At 39.2% G+C, this 16,263-nt stretch overlaps 1 protein-coding gene across 1 annotated transcript in view; it reads left to right on the plus strand.

Annotated features, from left to right (window-relative positions):
- Nucleotides 1-14,587, plus strand: part of CDC42BPB (CDC42 binding protein kinase beta) — a 115,673-nt gene extending 101,086 nt beyond the window's left edge. Inside the window, exons 28-37 of the mRNA XM_039533488.1 lie at nucleotides 336-552; nucleotides 1,031-1,093; nucleotides 5,098-5,694; nucleotides 8,226-8,323; nucleotides 8,437-8,521; nucleotides 8,751-8,871; nucleotides 8,971-9,088; nucleotides 10,189-10,291; nucleotides 10,375-10,445; nucleotides 12,806-14,587. Coding sequence (XP_039389422.1) covers nucleotides 336-552; nucleotides 1,031-1,093; nucleotides 5,098-5,694; nucleotides 8,226-8,323; nucleotides 8,437-8,521; nucleotides 8,751-8,871; nucleotides 8,971-9,088; nucleotides 10,189-10,291; nucleotides 10,375-10,445; nucleotides 12,806-12,937 — 1,605 coding nt within the window. The 3' untranslated portion in view covers nucleotides 12,938-14,587. The remainder of the gene's footprint in view (nucleotides 1-335; nucleotides 553-1,030; nucleotides 1,094-5,097; nucleotides 5,695-8,225; nucleotides 8,324-8,436; nucleotides 8,522-8,750; nucleotides 8,872-8,970; nucleotides 9,089-10,188; nucleotides 10,292-10,374; nucleotides 10,446-12,805) is intronic.
- The last annotated feature ends 1,676 nt before the right edge of the window (nucleotides 14,588-16,263 follow it).

A 16,263-nucleotide genomic window follows, 5' to 3' on the forward strand; every position in this document is an offset into this window, starting at 1 on the left:
CAACTGGGAGCTGCAGGTAGAGGCCGGTGAGAATAAGAGGAGGGGCATGCCCGAGAGGGTGACTCAAGCTGTTGGGGGGAACCTTTAGATCGTGCCCCCCAACATGCGCACACTCAACAGGCACCAATCATCTCTGGCAGAAGCACCTAGCACCACCACCCTGCTGCAGGGGAGAAGCCCCAAGCTCTGGTAGGCAGAGACTGGGGTTGGGAGGGGGGCTCTGTGAGCCAAATTTTAACTGTAAAAGAGTCACAAAAAAGAGTTTGGCTACGCCTGCTTATATAGAGAGTGTGTTTGTTGCATAGGTGTTAATTTTGTTTTCTCTGGCTGTTAAGGTGACAGCTTCTCTCTTAGGCTTCCCTTCAAAGACCTGTTCACTACTAATCCTGACAGAAAATGAGAATGAAAAGAGAAAATGGGTTGGAATCCTGGAGGGGTTGCAATCTATCCTGCACAAAAACAGACTTAAAAACCAAGTTGTACATATTCCACAAGAAGCCTATGACAGTACACTGCCTCTTATTAAAACAAGTTTAGCTGCTGCTATTGTAGGTATGTTCCCATTAACCTTACATTTAACTGTGTGCACTGCTATAACTTTAAGGTGAACAACAATTTTGAATGTGCCGACACCTTAAATAAATTCCTCGGCTGAATCTCTTCCCATAGAAGTTTGATGGCTTGAAACATTTTTTAAAATGCTAATCTTAATTTTCCCTTCAAAATACTAACTCTGTTTGCAGTAAGAAGCACTTACATAATTTTGATTTCACTAGGGGGGAAAAAAAGTGTGGTTAAAGAAAAGCCCTATACCATTTGGTTGTACTTATTGTTTTGCTTATTTTCTTGAGCAAAATAGTTAACACACTGTGTTCTTTATCTCAAATAAAGCATAAATTTACATCGCATAAAACTATTTTTTTAAATTATTTTCTGCAAGGCTATTTCAGCAAGAGAACAAGCATAGTTTTAAAGTTAACGTTATACGTACTTGGATTCATATCTGTTTTTTCCTTTCCCTCTTGTTTAGATCGAGATAGAATAGCAATTGGTTCAGAAGAAGGACTGTATGTGGTAGAGGTGACCCGTGATGGTAAGTTAGATCTCCATGTTTACAGTAATTGCATAATGAATAATGGTCTCCATAAATTTTAGTGCTGTTTTAATATAGATTACATAATAGCCCTTCATGGGTAGTTTATACCAGCACACAGTTAACTGACAAAAGATGGAAATTTTAATGTGAGGTATAAACACTAATTTGGTTATTACCATTATATTTAGCTGGCTGCCTAAAATTAAGGGGCCAACGCACTGGGCATAATAGGTGACACAAACCTCACCTGAAGCTCCAGGATTCAGAGCACACAGCACTAGCCAGCCACTCATTGAAGAAAAATACATGGTTTATGTAGAATGAATTGAGAGAGAAAACTGGTAACTTCAATAAGTTAACCTGGAGGCTGATTTGTTCCAACCTGCACAGTCATAATTTAGACTGGAATATAACAGGATGTTAGGATGTTGCTGTTTATATTTTTGCTAGCATGTTGAATACTGTTGTTAGGTTTGTGAGGCTTTCTATTATTCATGCCTTTTGAATGTTCTTCCATTTTTTTCCTGCCTCACAATAAAAGAAATTTGATTCCTGCTCCCACTGACTTAACATTCCAGTCTATGTTGGTGGCTGGCAGTCAAAAAGAGTGGTGAATCTGTAGGTGCTGGACCTCTCCTTGCCTACTATTCTTATCTTCCTCTACTTCTTTCCACTGAGGTTCCCCTACAGCTTCCTACTCAGAGCCCCTCTCTGCCACTCCTCCTCCTTCTCATTCTAAGGGCTGTCCTCCACTTTCCTCTTACACTGGTAGCAGCAAGTGGATTTGGCCAAGGCTGTTTCTGACCTTTTCTGGAGTGCTGGTTGCCAGGGCTAGCAGCACACGTACACAGTAGGCCCAGGCAACACAGTGGAAAGAAGACTACTACTTAGCCCTTCAGTGAGATCCTGCGCAGCCTTACTCCAGGCAGAGTTGGGGTTTAGCCCTTAATTACCAGCCATCACAGCTAGTATATTAAGGAAGTGGAGGTGTTTCTCCCTGCAACCTGATTTTCCAGAGACAGACACATACACGCAAAACAGGGGTGGGGGAAGTGTACCTTAGTTCAGCAGGGAAGGCAGGTGAACTGAGAGGGTTACTAATGGAAATGAACATGGTGACTTCTCAGTGGTAAGTATCAGATGGGTAGCCATGTTAGTCTGGATCTGTAAAAGCAGCAAAGAATCCTGTGGCACCTTATAGACTAACGGACGTTTTGCAGCATGAGCTTTCGTGGGTGAATACCCACTTCTTCGGATGCAAGTCTTGCATCCGAAGAAGTGGGTATTCACCCACGAAAGCTCATGCTGCAAAACATCCGTTAGTCTATAAGGTGCCACAGGATTCTTTGCTGCTTCTCAGTGGTAAGTAATCCTGAGATCTGCCCCTTTTCCTTAAAACTGCAAAGCACAAATAGTTCAGTGGTAAGGCTGTGAGAGAATCATGGCAGTGTTATATTTACCTCGTTATGCTGTAAAGTATTGCAAGTGATGTCTATGCTCAGAACAGATTAGTTAATAAATTGAATTATATGTGTTAGACAAAATATCCTTCTGGGGAGGGATACATGCTAAAAGTTAGTTTACCGCCACTTGCATTTTTCCATCTCCAACTTTTGTTTTCTCTGGCATTATAAACAAACTGGTACAAGACTGATACTTTCCCACCAGAAAGGTAGGTGATATTACATCTCGCTTTTGTGGTCCATTAAGATCTTGCAGCCTTAACTATATGGTAGGTCTGTTTCTATTTAATCTCACAATAGTAGCTAACCACCCCTTCAAAGCCAGTTGGCTAAAAGCTATGGAGGAATTAAGTGGTGTTGGAGACCGTGATATGCAGTTGTGCAGATTTAAAAGATACAGGGGCACACTTTAATAGTTTAGAAAAATGTAAAGACTGGGTGTGCCAGAGTAGTGTCCTGACACTCCCTGAGGGACAGGTCTTTAATTACCTTCTTTTATAGTACTTTAATTACAGTGTCAAGAAGTAGGTCACCAATGTTAATATCAGACAGTAAGTGAAGTTCTTAAATCCCTCTGGCAATCCAAAATCTAATTTCCTCTTCCTAATACAACTTAATCTCTAAATTATTTAATACTCAGTTTGCAGTATTGCAAGAATTATGCTTTGACAGAAAATATAGCAATAAATACAAAATGTAAAGTACATTATTTCTTGATTCATTATTTTTATTGGACTTAAACAAATTTAATAGAAGCACATTGAATAAAAACTACTGCCAAAGATGTATTATAAGAAAATACTGACATAAATACACTGTGGAATTGTGTAAAATGTTTTAAAAAGGAAAAGGGGGAAATATACAACAATTTATTCTAGCTCTCTCTCCAAAAGATGGTGGTTCTACTTCTTGGAAAAAGAAATGCCTGAACATTTTGTTCCCGTGCAATTTTATATATTACATAATGACAGCAATTGGCAATGGTCTTGATGGAATATGAACAAATTTCATAAGTTTCACTGCTTGAGGAACTGTTTTATAGCCTGTGAAATAAGATTTATTTAGAATCCATTCTTAGTGGTATTAAATACTGCTCTTTTCATTATACTCCCTACATCTATCATCCTGTAAACACTTAAGTACGAACATAATTTGACTCGTGAGTAATCCCATTGACTTCAGTATATGACTGTTTACATGAGTAAAGTTACATATGTAATTAGCATACTCATTTTATTAAGAATTTAAAAGTGATTCTCTAGTACAACTAATTATCACAGGTAGTACAGAGTACGAATATTATACCGCCTTAGCTTTAATTTGCTGACAAACTGTGTAAGCATTAAATGTTTGTACTGTGCGCTACGGCAAATTCCTGGATTTTACTGAAATGTTTTTATAAGTAGTAATTTTCTCATCCTTTTTTTTTCCACAGCAGCTGTTATTTTTAATGCAAATTCATTGACATCTGGTTATATCTAATGGCTCTGACCAGGATCTCTGTAAACAGCTTATGAGTACATTAAACTTAAAATATGAGAGCTAGGCTTGGACAACAAGCAAAAGTTACATTTTATTTGTGGCAAGACATGGTTAACTGTGAAATTACTATTTACCTCTTAGAACATTTCTGCAAATATATTGTGTTCTGTGCCAGTGGGGCAAAATCTACAAGGACATTTGATTTTGTGTGGTCCAAAATCCTAAGGTTTTTGGGGGGGTATTTGTAGAACCAGATACCTTGCCAGACTACTTTACCAAAGGAGGATTTTTAAAAAAATAATAATTTTATTTATAAATATTATTTACTTAAATGTTTTCACTAGTAATAAAGTAAAACTCTGATATTGATTAAAGTTTTATAAGATAACGTACATTACTATGAAATATTAATATATTAATGTTCCATATTTCATAATTGCTTGGTCTGGCCTATTTAAACCTCATGAAATACTGAACGCTTTGCTAGAGCCAGTCACTATTATGCAGATGCTGATTTTTCACTCTTACATTTTTTTAGTTCTCTCTACCATCCCGTTTCTGCACTTTAGTCAAAGAACTATTGTCTAATATCACAATACTCTGAGTTTTCCTGTCTTTGGCATTCAAAAAAAAATGATTTCTTCCCCCCTTTCCCATCTCTCTCCTCTATTTATTAATGGTGTAAATGTTTTTTCTCTGGGGGTGGAGTCGTTAACAGGCATCCATACAGTCACACATGAGGCATGTTTGTTTTCCCCTAGCTGTGAGGAAATGTGAAGGCTCTGGAGGGAGATCTTCAAGACCTTACCTATGTTTTTTGCTGCTGAGGGTTGCTGGAGCTATGTGACTTTGTGGTTGAAAAGTGGGGGGTGCTACTAGAGTGGTTTATTTCTTGGTTGTATGATTAAGAATTGGCAAGGAGAGCCTGGAGCCAGGGCCTGGTGTCTCTGTCCAGTGGATGTGTGCATAAGGCTAAATTTCTGATTACTGTGTAATACTTCCAGGCCTACATATACTCCTGTCCTTTACTCATGGTGGCTTTTGTTCTATTTGCAGTGATAGTCCGAGTTGCTGACTGTAAGAAGGTGTACCAGATTGAGCTTGCTCCCAAAGAGAAAATTATTATCCTCATCTGTGGCAGGAACCATCATGTTCACCTGTACCCGTGGGCATCCCTGGATGGATCAGAAAGCAACTTTGACGTGAAACTTCCAGAAACTAAAGGCTGCCAGTTGATTATAACTGGAACACTGAAGAAAAGCTCTTTGACTTGTTTGTTTGTGGCAGTCAAACGACAAGTTCTTTGTTATGAAATTCAGAGAACTAAACCTTTCCATAAAAAATTCACTGAAATTCAGGCTCCAGGAAATGTACAGTGGATGGCAGTGTTCAAGGACAAGCTTTGTGTTGGCTACCAGTCTGGGTTCTCTCTGTTGAACATCCAGGGAGATGGACAATCTATAAACCTGGTAAATCCTAATGACCCCTCGCTTATGTTCCTCTCACAGCAGTCTTTTGATGCCCTTTGTGCTGTGGAACTCAGTAATGAGGAATACCTGCTTTGCTTCAGCCATATGGGAGTGTACGTCGATTCACAAGGTCGAAGGTCACGCATGCAGGAACTAATGTGGCCTGCAACTCCTGTTGCCTGTAGTATGTATATGTTTTTCTGTTGCCATATCCCTGTTGCTGCTTTACTTGTCTAAAATTAATCAGCATGTATTCTATTTTGCTTTTTTTGTCTTTCAATTTCTACAGCTTTAAGTTTTGATGAGTTAACAGAATAATAATTCTTCCACATAGGGACCATTTTGTGGAAAACTCCTGGATACTGTAGGAAAGCAGTTTTTAGAAGTCACAGGAGACAGAAAAATTAACAACAATATAAGGGATAGGAGGGATAGCTCAGTGGTTTGAGCATTGGCCTGCTAAACCCAGGGTTGTGAGTTCAATCCTTGAGGAGGCCACTTAGGGATCTGGGGCAAAAATTGGTCCTGCTAGTGAAGGCAGGGGGCTGGACTCGATGACCCTTCCAGTTCTAGGAGATTGGTATATCTCCAATTATTACCTATTACCTTATGACGAGTTCTTTTAAATAAGTTCATGTCTGATTAATTAAGAGCGTAACCTGTATGTAGGATAGCAAAAGACCACATAAACTGTAAAATTCTTTACTAAAATCTTTTTTTGCTCCGCCAGTGGGTTTAAAAGTACTTTTGTCTTCAGGCCATTCTCTATAGCATTTCAAATCCAGTACCTATCGAACGTTGTAGGTCAGAGTTTTCAGCTACTAACAAAGAAGGTGACAGGGTTCAAGAAAAATATTGCTTTTGGGCAGAGTTGGTAATAAAACTTGTATCAATTGTTTTTGAAACAAAAGGAAGTTTACAAAAATATGCAAAATTGTATCCTGTTTTCCAGCCCGCTGCAATTTTGAGGTCTGTTGGTTTGAAAGAGGCACAAATGAGTTGGTGGACTACATAGTGACTTAAAAAAGATTTCTAAGCATTATTCCATTGATTGCTTATAATAAGCCCTAAAATTATTTGGAGCTTCAATAGCAATGACTATATGTTCCAAATGATTGAAGACCAAAAAAGAGCCATTGTTTAAATAATGAATTAAACCAATGGGTCAACTAGCTGCTACAGCTGATAGTAAAATTCCTCAAACTGCAAGACCTTAATAGTTTGTTTTATTTTAATTCTGAATAGAAACTATTTGCTTGCCTTACTGACTTGGTTCTGTACAAAGGAGTTTGGAGAAGGGCATAGAGATGGGATGTAATCAGCAAATTTACTTTAAAACTCTGTTTCAGCAAACCAGGTGCACTGGTTTGTTGGAGGGCTTTTGTTTAGTTTTAGTATTATAAGCATTTTTAGAATGATTTTTGCACATTCGATTCTCAGTTTGGCATTGACACAGATTGTTGTGGGGAAGAGGCCATAAGCTCAACTGCCTAAAGAAATCTGGTTATTTTCACCAGCCTACTCCCCTTGCCTTGGCCCTGGTGTGTTACTGGTGAAGCCTTTCTCTCCCTTCCTGTTAGTTATCCCATCATGAGATCATAAAACTAGAAAAGATTCTTTCTGCTTTAGTAATGTACTCGATCCTAAGGGATTGCTTACTGGAGAAGTTATGTCTAGTGATGGAGTATGTTTATCTTCCAAAGTTCATTGACGGGCACATGAAGACACTAACTTGAGTGGAGCAGGTGTCTGTCTGAATACGTCATTTCTGGAAAGGTTTTCTTCTGAAGTCATACTTCATGATATCTAGCTACACCAGGCTTCCTTTGAGAGAAATCATGTTTTTATCTACAAGAGCACACATCACTTCCTTGCAGGAATTTACTCCTGTGTCCCTGTTAGGGTTTTTACCCTCTGCGATTTATTGAGGCAATCCTGCCAGCTGACTACATCTTTTTTCTCTCCTAAATACCACGTGATCTGTAATGGCTGTTCTTTCTGAGGAACTTTTGTCAGGAGCAGGCCCAGGTTTGTTGGTGCTAAGATGTTCTGATCATTGCTTTTTTACTTTTCTCTGAGCTAAAATAAAGTTCTTTGACACATCTAATGTAGAGGATTCAAAAAGAGAGAAAGCAAGTGGTGAGGTTTGAAGCTCTTGAAGTATGTTCCATTAACCTGGGTAGAGCAACATGCACATGTAAATCATTCCCATAGAAGGAGGAAGGAAATGAACATTAAGATGTGCAGCATAACTTGATGACTTACCTCACACATGGGGACTCCACTGCATGTGGTCAGTGTATAGTTATAGTCAGTGCATCACTTTCAAAATGCACTAAGCTGCTTCCTTAGACATGGTAGCCTTAAACAGGATGTTAAGTGCAGTTCATTTCCTGACACTTGCTGTCCAGACTGCAGACAGCATCTTGAGAGTGTTAAACCAAGATTTGAAGTCAAAAGTAGTAAATGTATCCAAAATTAATAATAATAAGAGTTGCAGGTTGGTGGCTATTTGCCACAGCAAATCTCTGTTTTCACCAAAATAACATGAACTGTACAGAGTAGTGTTTTCTCTTTTAAGAGATGGCTTAAAAAACTGGATATTTTAATCTCCTCTTATAGCTGAAAATATAACACTGTTACAGCAATGCTCAAATGTATGTCAGTTCCAGACTTGTTGAACACTCCTTGACTTCTGTTTTTTGTCTGTACTAGGTTGCAATTCTTCCTATGTTACAGTATACAGTGAATATGGCGTTGATGTCTTTGATGTTAACACTATGGAATGGGTTCAGACAATTGGCCTACGAAGGGTAAGTAGTTCACTTCTGTTGCACAATTTAATTAACTCTGATTTGGAATGGAGGCTCCTTCACAATGGACACTGCAGCTGGGTTAATTTTTTCCCCCTTTATCTCCAAAACAGATCAGACCATTAAATGTGGAGGGCACACTGAATCTCCTTAATTGTGAACCTCCACGACTTATATATTTCAAGAACAAGTTTTCAGGTTAGTCGTCTTGGGGGAGCGCTGGAGTGATTTAATGAAAGACATTAGGATGGGATGACCAATCAGCTTGAAACAATCACCAACTCATGAGCAAGACAAAATTTTAGATTGTAAGATCCAGTTTCTTTCAAACATGCAGTGTGTGCTTTACAGAGTCAATATGCTTTGGAAAATAAATTCTACTATTTGAAGGTATGTACGTGTGTAATTGCATTATGTGTTGTTACAGTAGGAGCTGTCCTCAGTGTGCCAGAAACTTCTGATAACAGCAAAAAGCAAATGCTTCGAACCAGAAGTAAAAGAAGATTTGTCTTCAAGGTTCCTGAGGAAGAGAGATTACAACAAAGACGGTAAGGGTTTTTAATATCTCTACATAGCAGCTTGTACATATTGAAGTGGAAAGATTATGAATGTGAAACAATATTAATCGTGAAGTGTTTCTCTTTCAGAGAGATGCTGAGAGACCCTGAACTAAGATCAAAAATGATTTCTAACCCAACAAATTTCAACCATGTGGCTCATATGGGACCAGGAGATGGAATGCAAGTTCTCATGGATCTCCCACTGGTAAAATAAATATAATGGGGAGGGATACATGTGTGTTCAGTTTTGGACTGAAAAGCTACGCACATGGACTGTATAAGGTTTCAGCATTAAATTTAAAATCTTTCAGAGCTGTTAGTCACTTTCAAGCTATGGTTTCAAGAAATGTGTGCTCCTACAATGCATAGTGCTTCTAAGTCTTATGCAAGGAAGTGTTAGCTGGCTTTAAAATGGAAAGCTGAAAGAAAGAGAGAAAGAAATATCACTGCCAAGAGTTTGATAGTATTTTGTAAATAATCAGTCTTCCCCCTTCCTTTTTCTTGTTTGTTTTGTTAAAATAACAGAATGAATTTCCTTCCCCCTCATCCTCTCGTCACTCTGCTCTGATATCACCTCCAACAAGCTTTGAGCACGTCTATCACATGAGCCCTATCTCTGCAGAAATCTTTCTCCAGAATGGCCATTCCTCACTGCAAGGCTCCCCTCTGCTTTCTTCCTCTTCCTGTCCCTCCTCTGCCTCCTTAGCAAGGGTAGGAGTAGCTATAAACCTTTAGGAACTAGAATGGTGTGCTGTGGCGCTTGGCCAATACTAGAGCAAAAACTAACACAGTTGGAAGATGACTAACGTGCTTGTAAGTCAGTGTTCACAGCTTTATTTTTGTACTTGGATTTAACAAATGTACTGTGGTGTCAGCAGCTAAAATAAAACAAAGGTAAGAGAATGAGATGTGAAGATGCATCTTTATCTTTTGTACCTTCCATTTTGAAATTCCCAGCATTCCTCTCTCATCCTTATCTACCAGCCCAGACAAGGGGAGTGTATGCTTCCCTCCAGCGGGAGGAGACAGGAAAACAGCAGTTGGTGATGTCACTGCCCCTGCCAAGTTCTTCTGTCTGCTTTGTGGCTCAGTCCTTTCCTTGTGTTTCGTTGAGGGTGTTTGAAAGGGGTGTATTTCTGATACTGTATGGATGCAGTCAAGTAGGAACATTGAGTTTTTGTTTCTACAAACCATTCTATGTAATGGTTCTGAACACATGGCTGTCGAATTATGCTAGAATTGTCATGAGAAAGGAGCTTTAATTGGAAAGATCCTGACTAAGGATATGTTTGATTTGTGCTGCAGAGTGTCTTACCTTCCGCCCAAGACGAAAAAGCATGTCCCCCCACAGCCAACCCTTCACGGCAGCAGCAGAGAAGCAAAACCTACATTTCATGGCCCTCATCAAGTAAGACTGAAAACAAGCAAGTCTGTTCTAATTTAAAGCTTAGATTGTTTCAACGTGAGGCGTAAAATGCCTTTGTTCTGCAGGTGGTGGTGATTTGGGAGTAGCCGTGCCTCTGAGAAGTATGTCCGACACTGACCAGGAGTTCGACAAAGAGGTAAAGTAGTTTTTATTAAATGGTGACTGGCACTGTTCTGATGCGATATAATTTCTTTCCTAGCCTCAAAAGTTTAGGTACCTGTGAGGAAACATTTTGATAAAAGATTGCATTCTGCATTACCTTCTGCAAAGATTCTACCTAGCACAAAAGGCCTTTAATGGCTAATTAGTGAAGCCAGCGTCAGCTATGAGCACTGAAAGGATGTTTCTGACAGTAAGCTTCAAGGATGTGCCAGTGGCTATGGTTAACTCTTGTCTACAGTCAGAAGCTGACCCATTGCTGAAGTGTTCCTGAAGCCACTCAGTCACGCTAACAGTGCTGAAACCAATTGGTCTCATCCACACTAAACAGTTTTCCACACTGGTTCAGGAGGACTGTTGCCAAGAACCTTTTAAACAAGTGATGCATTGACTCACTAAAATATGTAATACCTTTTTTTTTAACAGGTCTTGCAGTATGTGCCAGTTTTTACCTGCAGGTGAAAGAGATTGCAGGTGGATACTTCCTGTCATCACAGGAGTATAAACTGCATGAAATTCAAGTGTCTTTCACCAGGCTAGTGAAATAGGATTTTTCACCTGTATTGTCATCAGTGCCGTTTTTTTTACAAGCTTTGTATACATACTTTTATGTGCCCTGTGCAAGTGAAATATTAGGAAATGTGACTGGGAGATAAACTCCAGGGCCAAGATCTTTGAGAGTGACTAGTGATTTTGGGTGTCCAATTTAAGAAATCTTTTTAAAGACTTGATTTTCAGAGTGCAGGTGCTCAGTGCTTTCTGAAATCAGGCCTCTTTAAGATGTTTCAAGTTGTACACCCAAGATCAGTAGTCAGTTTTGAAGATCTTGGCCCTGAGTTCTAATTCCAACTCTCCCTCTGACTCGTGTTGCCTTGGGTGAGCCGCTCTAAAACAAAAGCAACAAAGAATCCTGTGGCACCTTATAGACTAACAGACGTTCTGCAGCATGAGCTTTCGTGGGTGAATACCCACTTCTTCAGATGCAAGTCTAAAACAAAAAAATGTGAATTGGGTGGCTAAAGTTTAGGCATCTAATAAGTGTCTTGATTTTTTTCAGAGGTGCTGACCACCTACAGTTCTTGTTGACTTCATTATGTATTGCAATATTCTTCCTAGATCCCCCCTCACATTCCATATTCTAGTTGTTTGCTGTTTTTTGTAGATGCAAATACTGGAATATATTCAATTTTTAAAAGTGTTTAAGTTTCACTTTTTTGTTAAATCTTACATTGGTTATTACATTGGAATTTTAACTTACAATATAATAGATTATTACACATGCAAAATCAGGGTCTAACGCTACCCTTCACCTTTATCATTGTTTTCGCATAGCTTGCTGCCTTATCACAGCATGAACTCAATTGTGTATCTTGTTAGAATAATCTCATTATTGGTGGTATATCACAGAAGTGGCAAAATCTTGTGAACAGCAGTCCTCACCGATGTCACCTTTCAGTCAATGAGCTAAAGTTAAATTCCCTTTTCTGAAGTAACGGACTGCGATGATAGCAGTTTTCCTATGAAACTTTTCATGAGCCACAGATTTGTGTACTGTTAAGGGTTACAACTCACCGAAATAGTGGGAAACTGGCCAGCTGAGGGGGGACCAAGATTTGGAGGCGGAGTTCCAACAACCAGTAGGGTGTCTGGAAAATGACCATGGGAGAGAGCTGTCTTAACTGAGTTATTGACTGGAGGGAGTCTCCTGTAAACACTTATTTCTGCAGTGGGTTTTCAGCCTGATATTTGGCAATGCTCTGATTATTTTGTCATGCAGTCAAAACACTTCCCACAGGCTTCCTCATGCTGCCAGGGCCATTGTTTGCCAAAAGCTTATGCAACCTGTAAGCTATTTTATAATTTCTGTTCTTCAGTGTGTTGAGAAAGTATTTGGATGAAATTGTTCACGATATGTGCAAACAAATCCTATTTTGTGCCCACTTAAATCAGTTGGGAAAAAATTGCTGAAAAATCCTAAATTACATTTGAATAGAAACTTTGTTTTGCAACAGGAAAAGCTTTGTAGTGGCTAGAGGAGAGGAAAGTAATAACAGGGACTCCTGAGTTCTTTTCCTGACTTTACCACTTACTGGTGTGATATTGGTAAGTCACTTAAGAGACTGATCTGAAGCCTGTTGGCACTAATGGAAATATTCACATTAACTTCTGTGAGCTTTGGCTCATTCCTTCTACCTAGGCCTCATTTCGTGAGCGTGATGTAAATTAACGTAAAAACGACTGTAGTACCTGAATTATGTTTGTAAAGTGCCTTGAAAGCTTCTGAGTGTAAAGTATTTTAAATAACACAATTGAATCCTTTTTGTTTCTCTTTAACAGCCTGATTCAGATTCTACCAAACACTCTACTCCCTCTAACAGCTCAAATCCAAGCGGTCCCCCAAGTCCCAATTCTCCACATAGGAATCAGCTTACACTAGATGGACTGGATCAGTCGACCTGTGATGCATAATACTACAGCTCCTACCGTTCCAGCTTCGATCATTCACTACTCCATGGAGTATTCGAGAGCAAGGCAAAGCTGTCTCCGATGCTAGTGCCAAGACTGATGCTAAATCTCTAGTGTTGCACAAGAATAATTATATATCCAGATTGTAGATACAAAATATTGAGATGAAGAAAAATCCTTTACTACAATAGTGATCAAGCTTTTTATGCAAAATTGTTCACTGTTAAGTTATGGTTGATTCATTCATTTTATTTCTGCACAGCTATCACAGTTTCATTGCATAGTAGGATTAAAGGCCACCAGTAAATAGTCTGATTCTTATGCTGAAAAAGAAATAGAGAAGAGGTACTGATAGTGTTACTACTAAGCAGTATCAGAAATATTATTTTTCTATAGAATGATGTAATGTCTCATTAGCAGGAAATCCTTTTAGACAGAATTTGGACCTCTGAATAGGAAATACAAGCAGGTTGAGTTACATCCTCAGATAAATATACTTTTCCCTTTTTCCTGTAGCTGTTTCCTAAGTCTTTAGGGGAATGATAGGAAGCTATAGGTTGTTCCCAGCATCAACAGAATCATCAGGAAGTCAAATGAAAGTTGGTGATAGTTTTGTGGCCTTTTAACTCATTTAGCCATTACATTTCAGCTGCGTAACTGTCTTTCTATCTTTCTACCAACTTTTTAGTCTTGTACATAGGACTATTACCAGTAACGTTTTACTCTTACCCTGCTTTTTAGTCCTTATCGTTCATGATCATTAGTCAGGGCTTTTAAGACATCAGTAAATAATGCTGTGAAAACAAATTTTACTCTTAGTTCCTGCTATCCTCTTCTGAGATGTAGTTTCCCTTGGTTTTTCAGTGTAAAATACACTACATTTTTTTAGCTAGCAAGCATTCTTGCAGGAACACTACCCTTGAAGTCTGCTTGAACTAAGGGACTGTATTATACTAAAACATCAGTCTATTTTATTGGTAACCAAAGTGGAACATGAAGGATGTGTAAGCGAGGGTGCTGCTTTTTCATTAATTGTATCCTCACATGCATGAAGACCCCATGATTATTAATCAAGTATTGATCATGGAGAAAGATGCACAACACACTCCTGTATATTTTGCTATGGCCCACGTCCAGTGGTGATGTCTTGCGTGTATATTTAATCTCATGCTTCCATGTATTATACATTTAGTAATCAAAGATTTGTGACCATGTTTCATTAAAAGCTTGTAATTAATTCAGTGGCTGGCATATCCAGTTTGTCATTGTCACACTAGTGTGCCTTCTGTGCCAATTTTATGACAGTTGGATGTCACTTATTTAAAATTTGGTTTAAATGGGCTAATGATAATATACCAATGGCTAATGTTCTTTTCTGAAACACTGTATAGGACGTGCACTTATATTTAGTTTAAACGGAGTGTTCTAGTCAACATTTAATCCTGTTACATTAAGTGTTTGACAGTACTTGCTCTTTTTTCTCAGATTATTGATAAAGGGGGCTCAATTAGAGCTGGACACTACTGCTTTTGGGGGTTTCTGGTTTTTACTTTTTTAATGTAAGTCTAAGTCTTTGTAATTATTGAATTGTGAAAACATTTTTGAACAATTTACCTGTCAATAAAGCAGAAGAGGGAGGTTTTAAAGTTCATAGTGGTCTGTCTTGACGTGTGAAAATACTTTACTGTGGGTGCTTAATTTAGTTTCATAATAAATTCCCGGTGTTCAGTTAAAACTTAAGATCTAAAACGAAGGAGAAATATTTTGAAACGCGATACAGGAGCATTACAAAAGAGATGTGAATTTCTGTGCACTTGTTTAATGGCAAAGAAAAACCTTTTGCTGGTGGTGCTGGAATTGCAGCAACTTCCCTTCATCTGAGGGACTCAGCATGAAAATGACAATCCTTTCTGATTCGGGTAAGCTGCTTTAATATAATTGAGAACAATTATTTCTTGGGGATTGAGGTGTAGGTGAAGGGACCTCCAGTATCTGTTCAAACATCTTCTAAATGGTGCAGTGGATGCAGGAAAGTTAGGAAGATGCAGTGGTTCCAAAGAAACACTGTTATGAAAACGTTAAAGGGTGGGAATTTGAATGCCTAGGCTGAAGTTCCATTGTTTTAACCCATCATACTGTGCCTAGTGTACTGAGGGATTTTGAACAATGCTTTGTTTTAGAATTCCACATGTGCTGCAGTACTTGGCTACAATGGGGCAGGTTACAGCTGAAGTTTAGAAGAAACCTAGTTTCTACTTTATCCCTTCTAGATTGTTAACATACTTCCTGTGTGAATTTCCATCCTCCTTTATAGGTGCTCCCAAGAATTTGATTTTTTTTCCTGCTCGTTGATCATTACCACCCTCATAGCAACCATTATCCTCCTAGCCACGCAGGCCTGGATGGAAATCTTAAGAGTTCACAATCAGCCAGAAGGATCACATGGGTCTCTTGTATGCTAGTGCAGAGCAGTGCAACTGAGCTGGCTTTCTAGTTCGGGGAAGGTGTACTAAGAATCTCCCTGGAGGTGTGTGTAGGATTGCTGACAAGAGGGAGTACAACAAACTCTAAATGCAGTATTCAGACACTAACCCATCTTCTAAAAAAGTCAAACACTTCTGCTGCTCTTGGGCTGATTGTTCTTTGCATTCCAAGGGCTTAACATAGAAACTGACTCTGTTAATTATAACAGTGCTAAATTGCAGCACTCAAACTCAGTAACAGAGGTTTGGATGTAATGTAATATTCCTGAGGGAATTCTGTGCCACTGCACAATGCAGAATTTTGCAAAAATTAACATGTGCACAGAATGTCCTTTCCCCCACAGAAATGGGCTGCAGTGCTGCTAGCTGCCAATAGGGGCCACTGGACTCGGCGGAGCCCAGATTGCACATAAGACACTGATGGCGGGAGGGTGAGGGAACTAGGCTGCTAGAGGGTTCCTGGCAGCTACAGTTCCCAGCATGTCCTGAGGGAAGGAGATGGCCGCACGCAGGAAACTCCGTGCAAGCCTGGGATCGATCATCCAGCCTTTTGTCCCTCTGGATCTCTGGGGGAGGAGGGTGCGGGTATGGTGGTGGGGGTGACAGGGTGCGGGTATTTGGCTGCGGCTGGGCTCTGGGGGTGCGGGGTGGGAAGGGGGCAGAGAAACGGGAACTGGATTGTCATGGGGGTTTCTTTAACTCTCTACTCCTGCGGAATTTTTGTGTGTCTGTATTGTCAGACATATTTGCTGACAGGTATTTTGAAATAAATTATCAAAATAATTGCAATTGGTGTGATTATGTAGTGTTATTTTGACAAATAAAATTTGCAGAATTTTAAAATAT

This window comes from Mauremys reevesii, linkage group 4, assembly GCF_016161935.1.
Source record: "Mauremys reevesii isolate NIE-2019 linkage group 4, ASM1616193v1, whole genome shotgun sequence".
Taxonomy (NCBI): domain Eukaryota; kingdom Metazoa; phylum Chordata; order Testudines; family Geoemydidae; genus Mauremys; species Mauremys reevesii.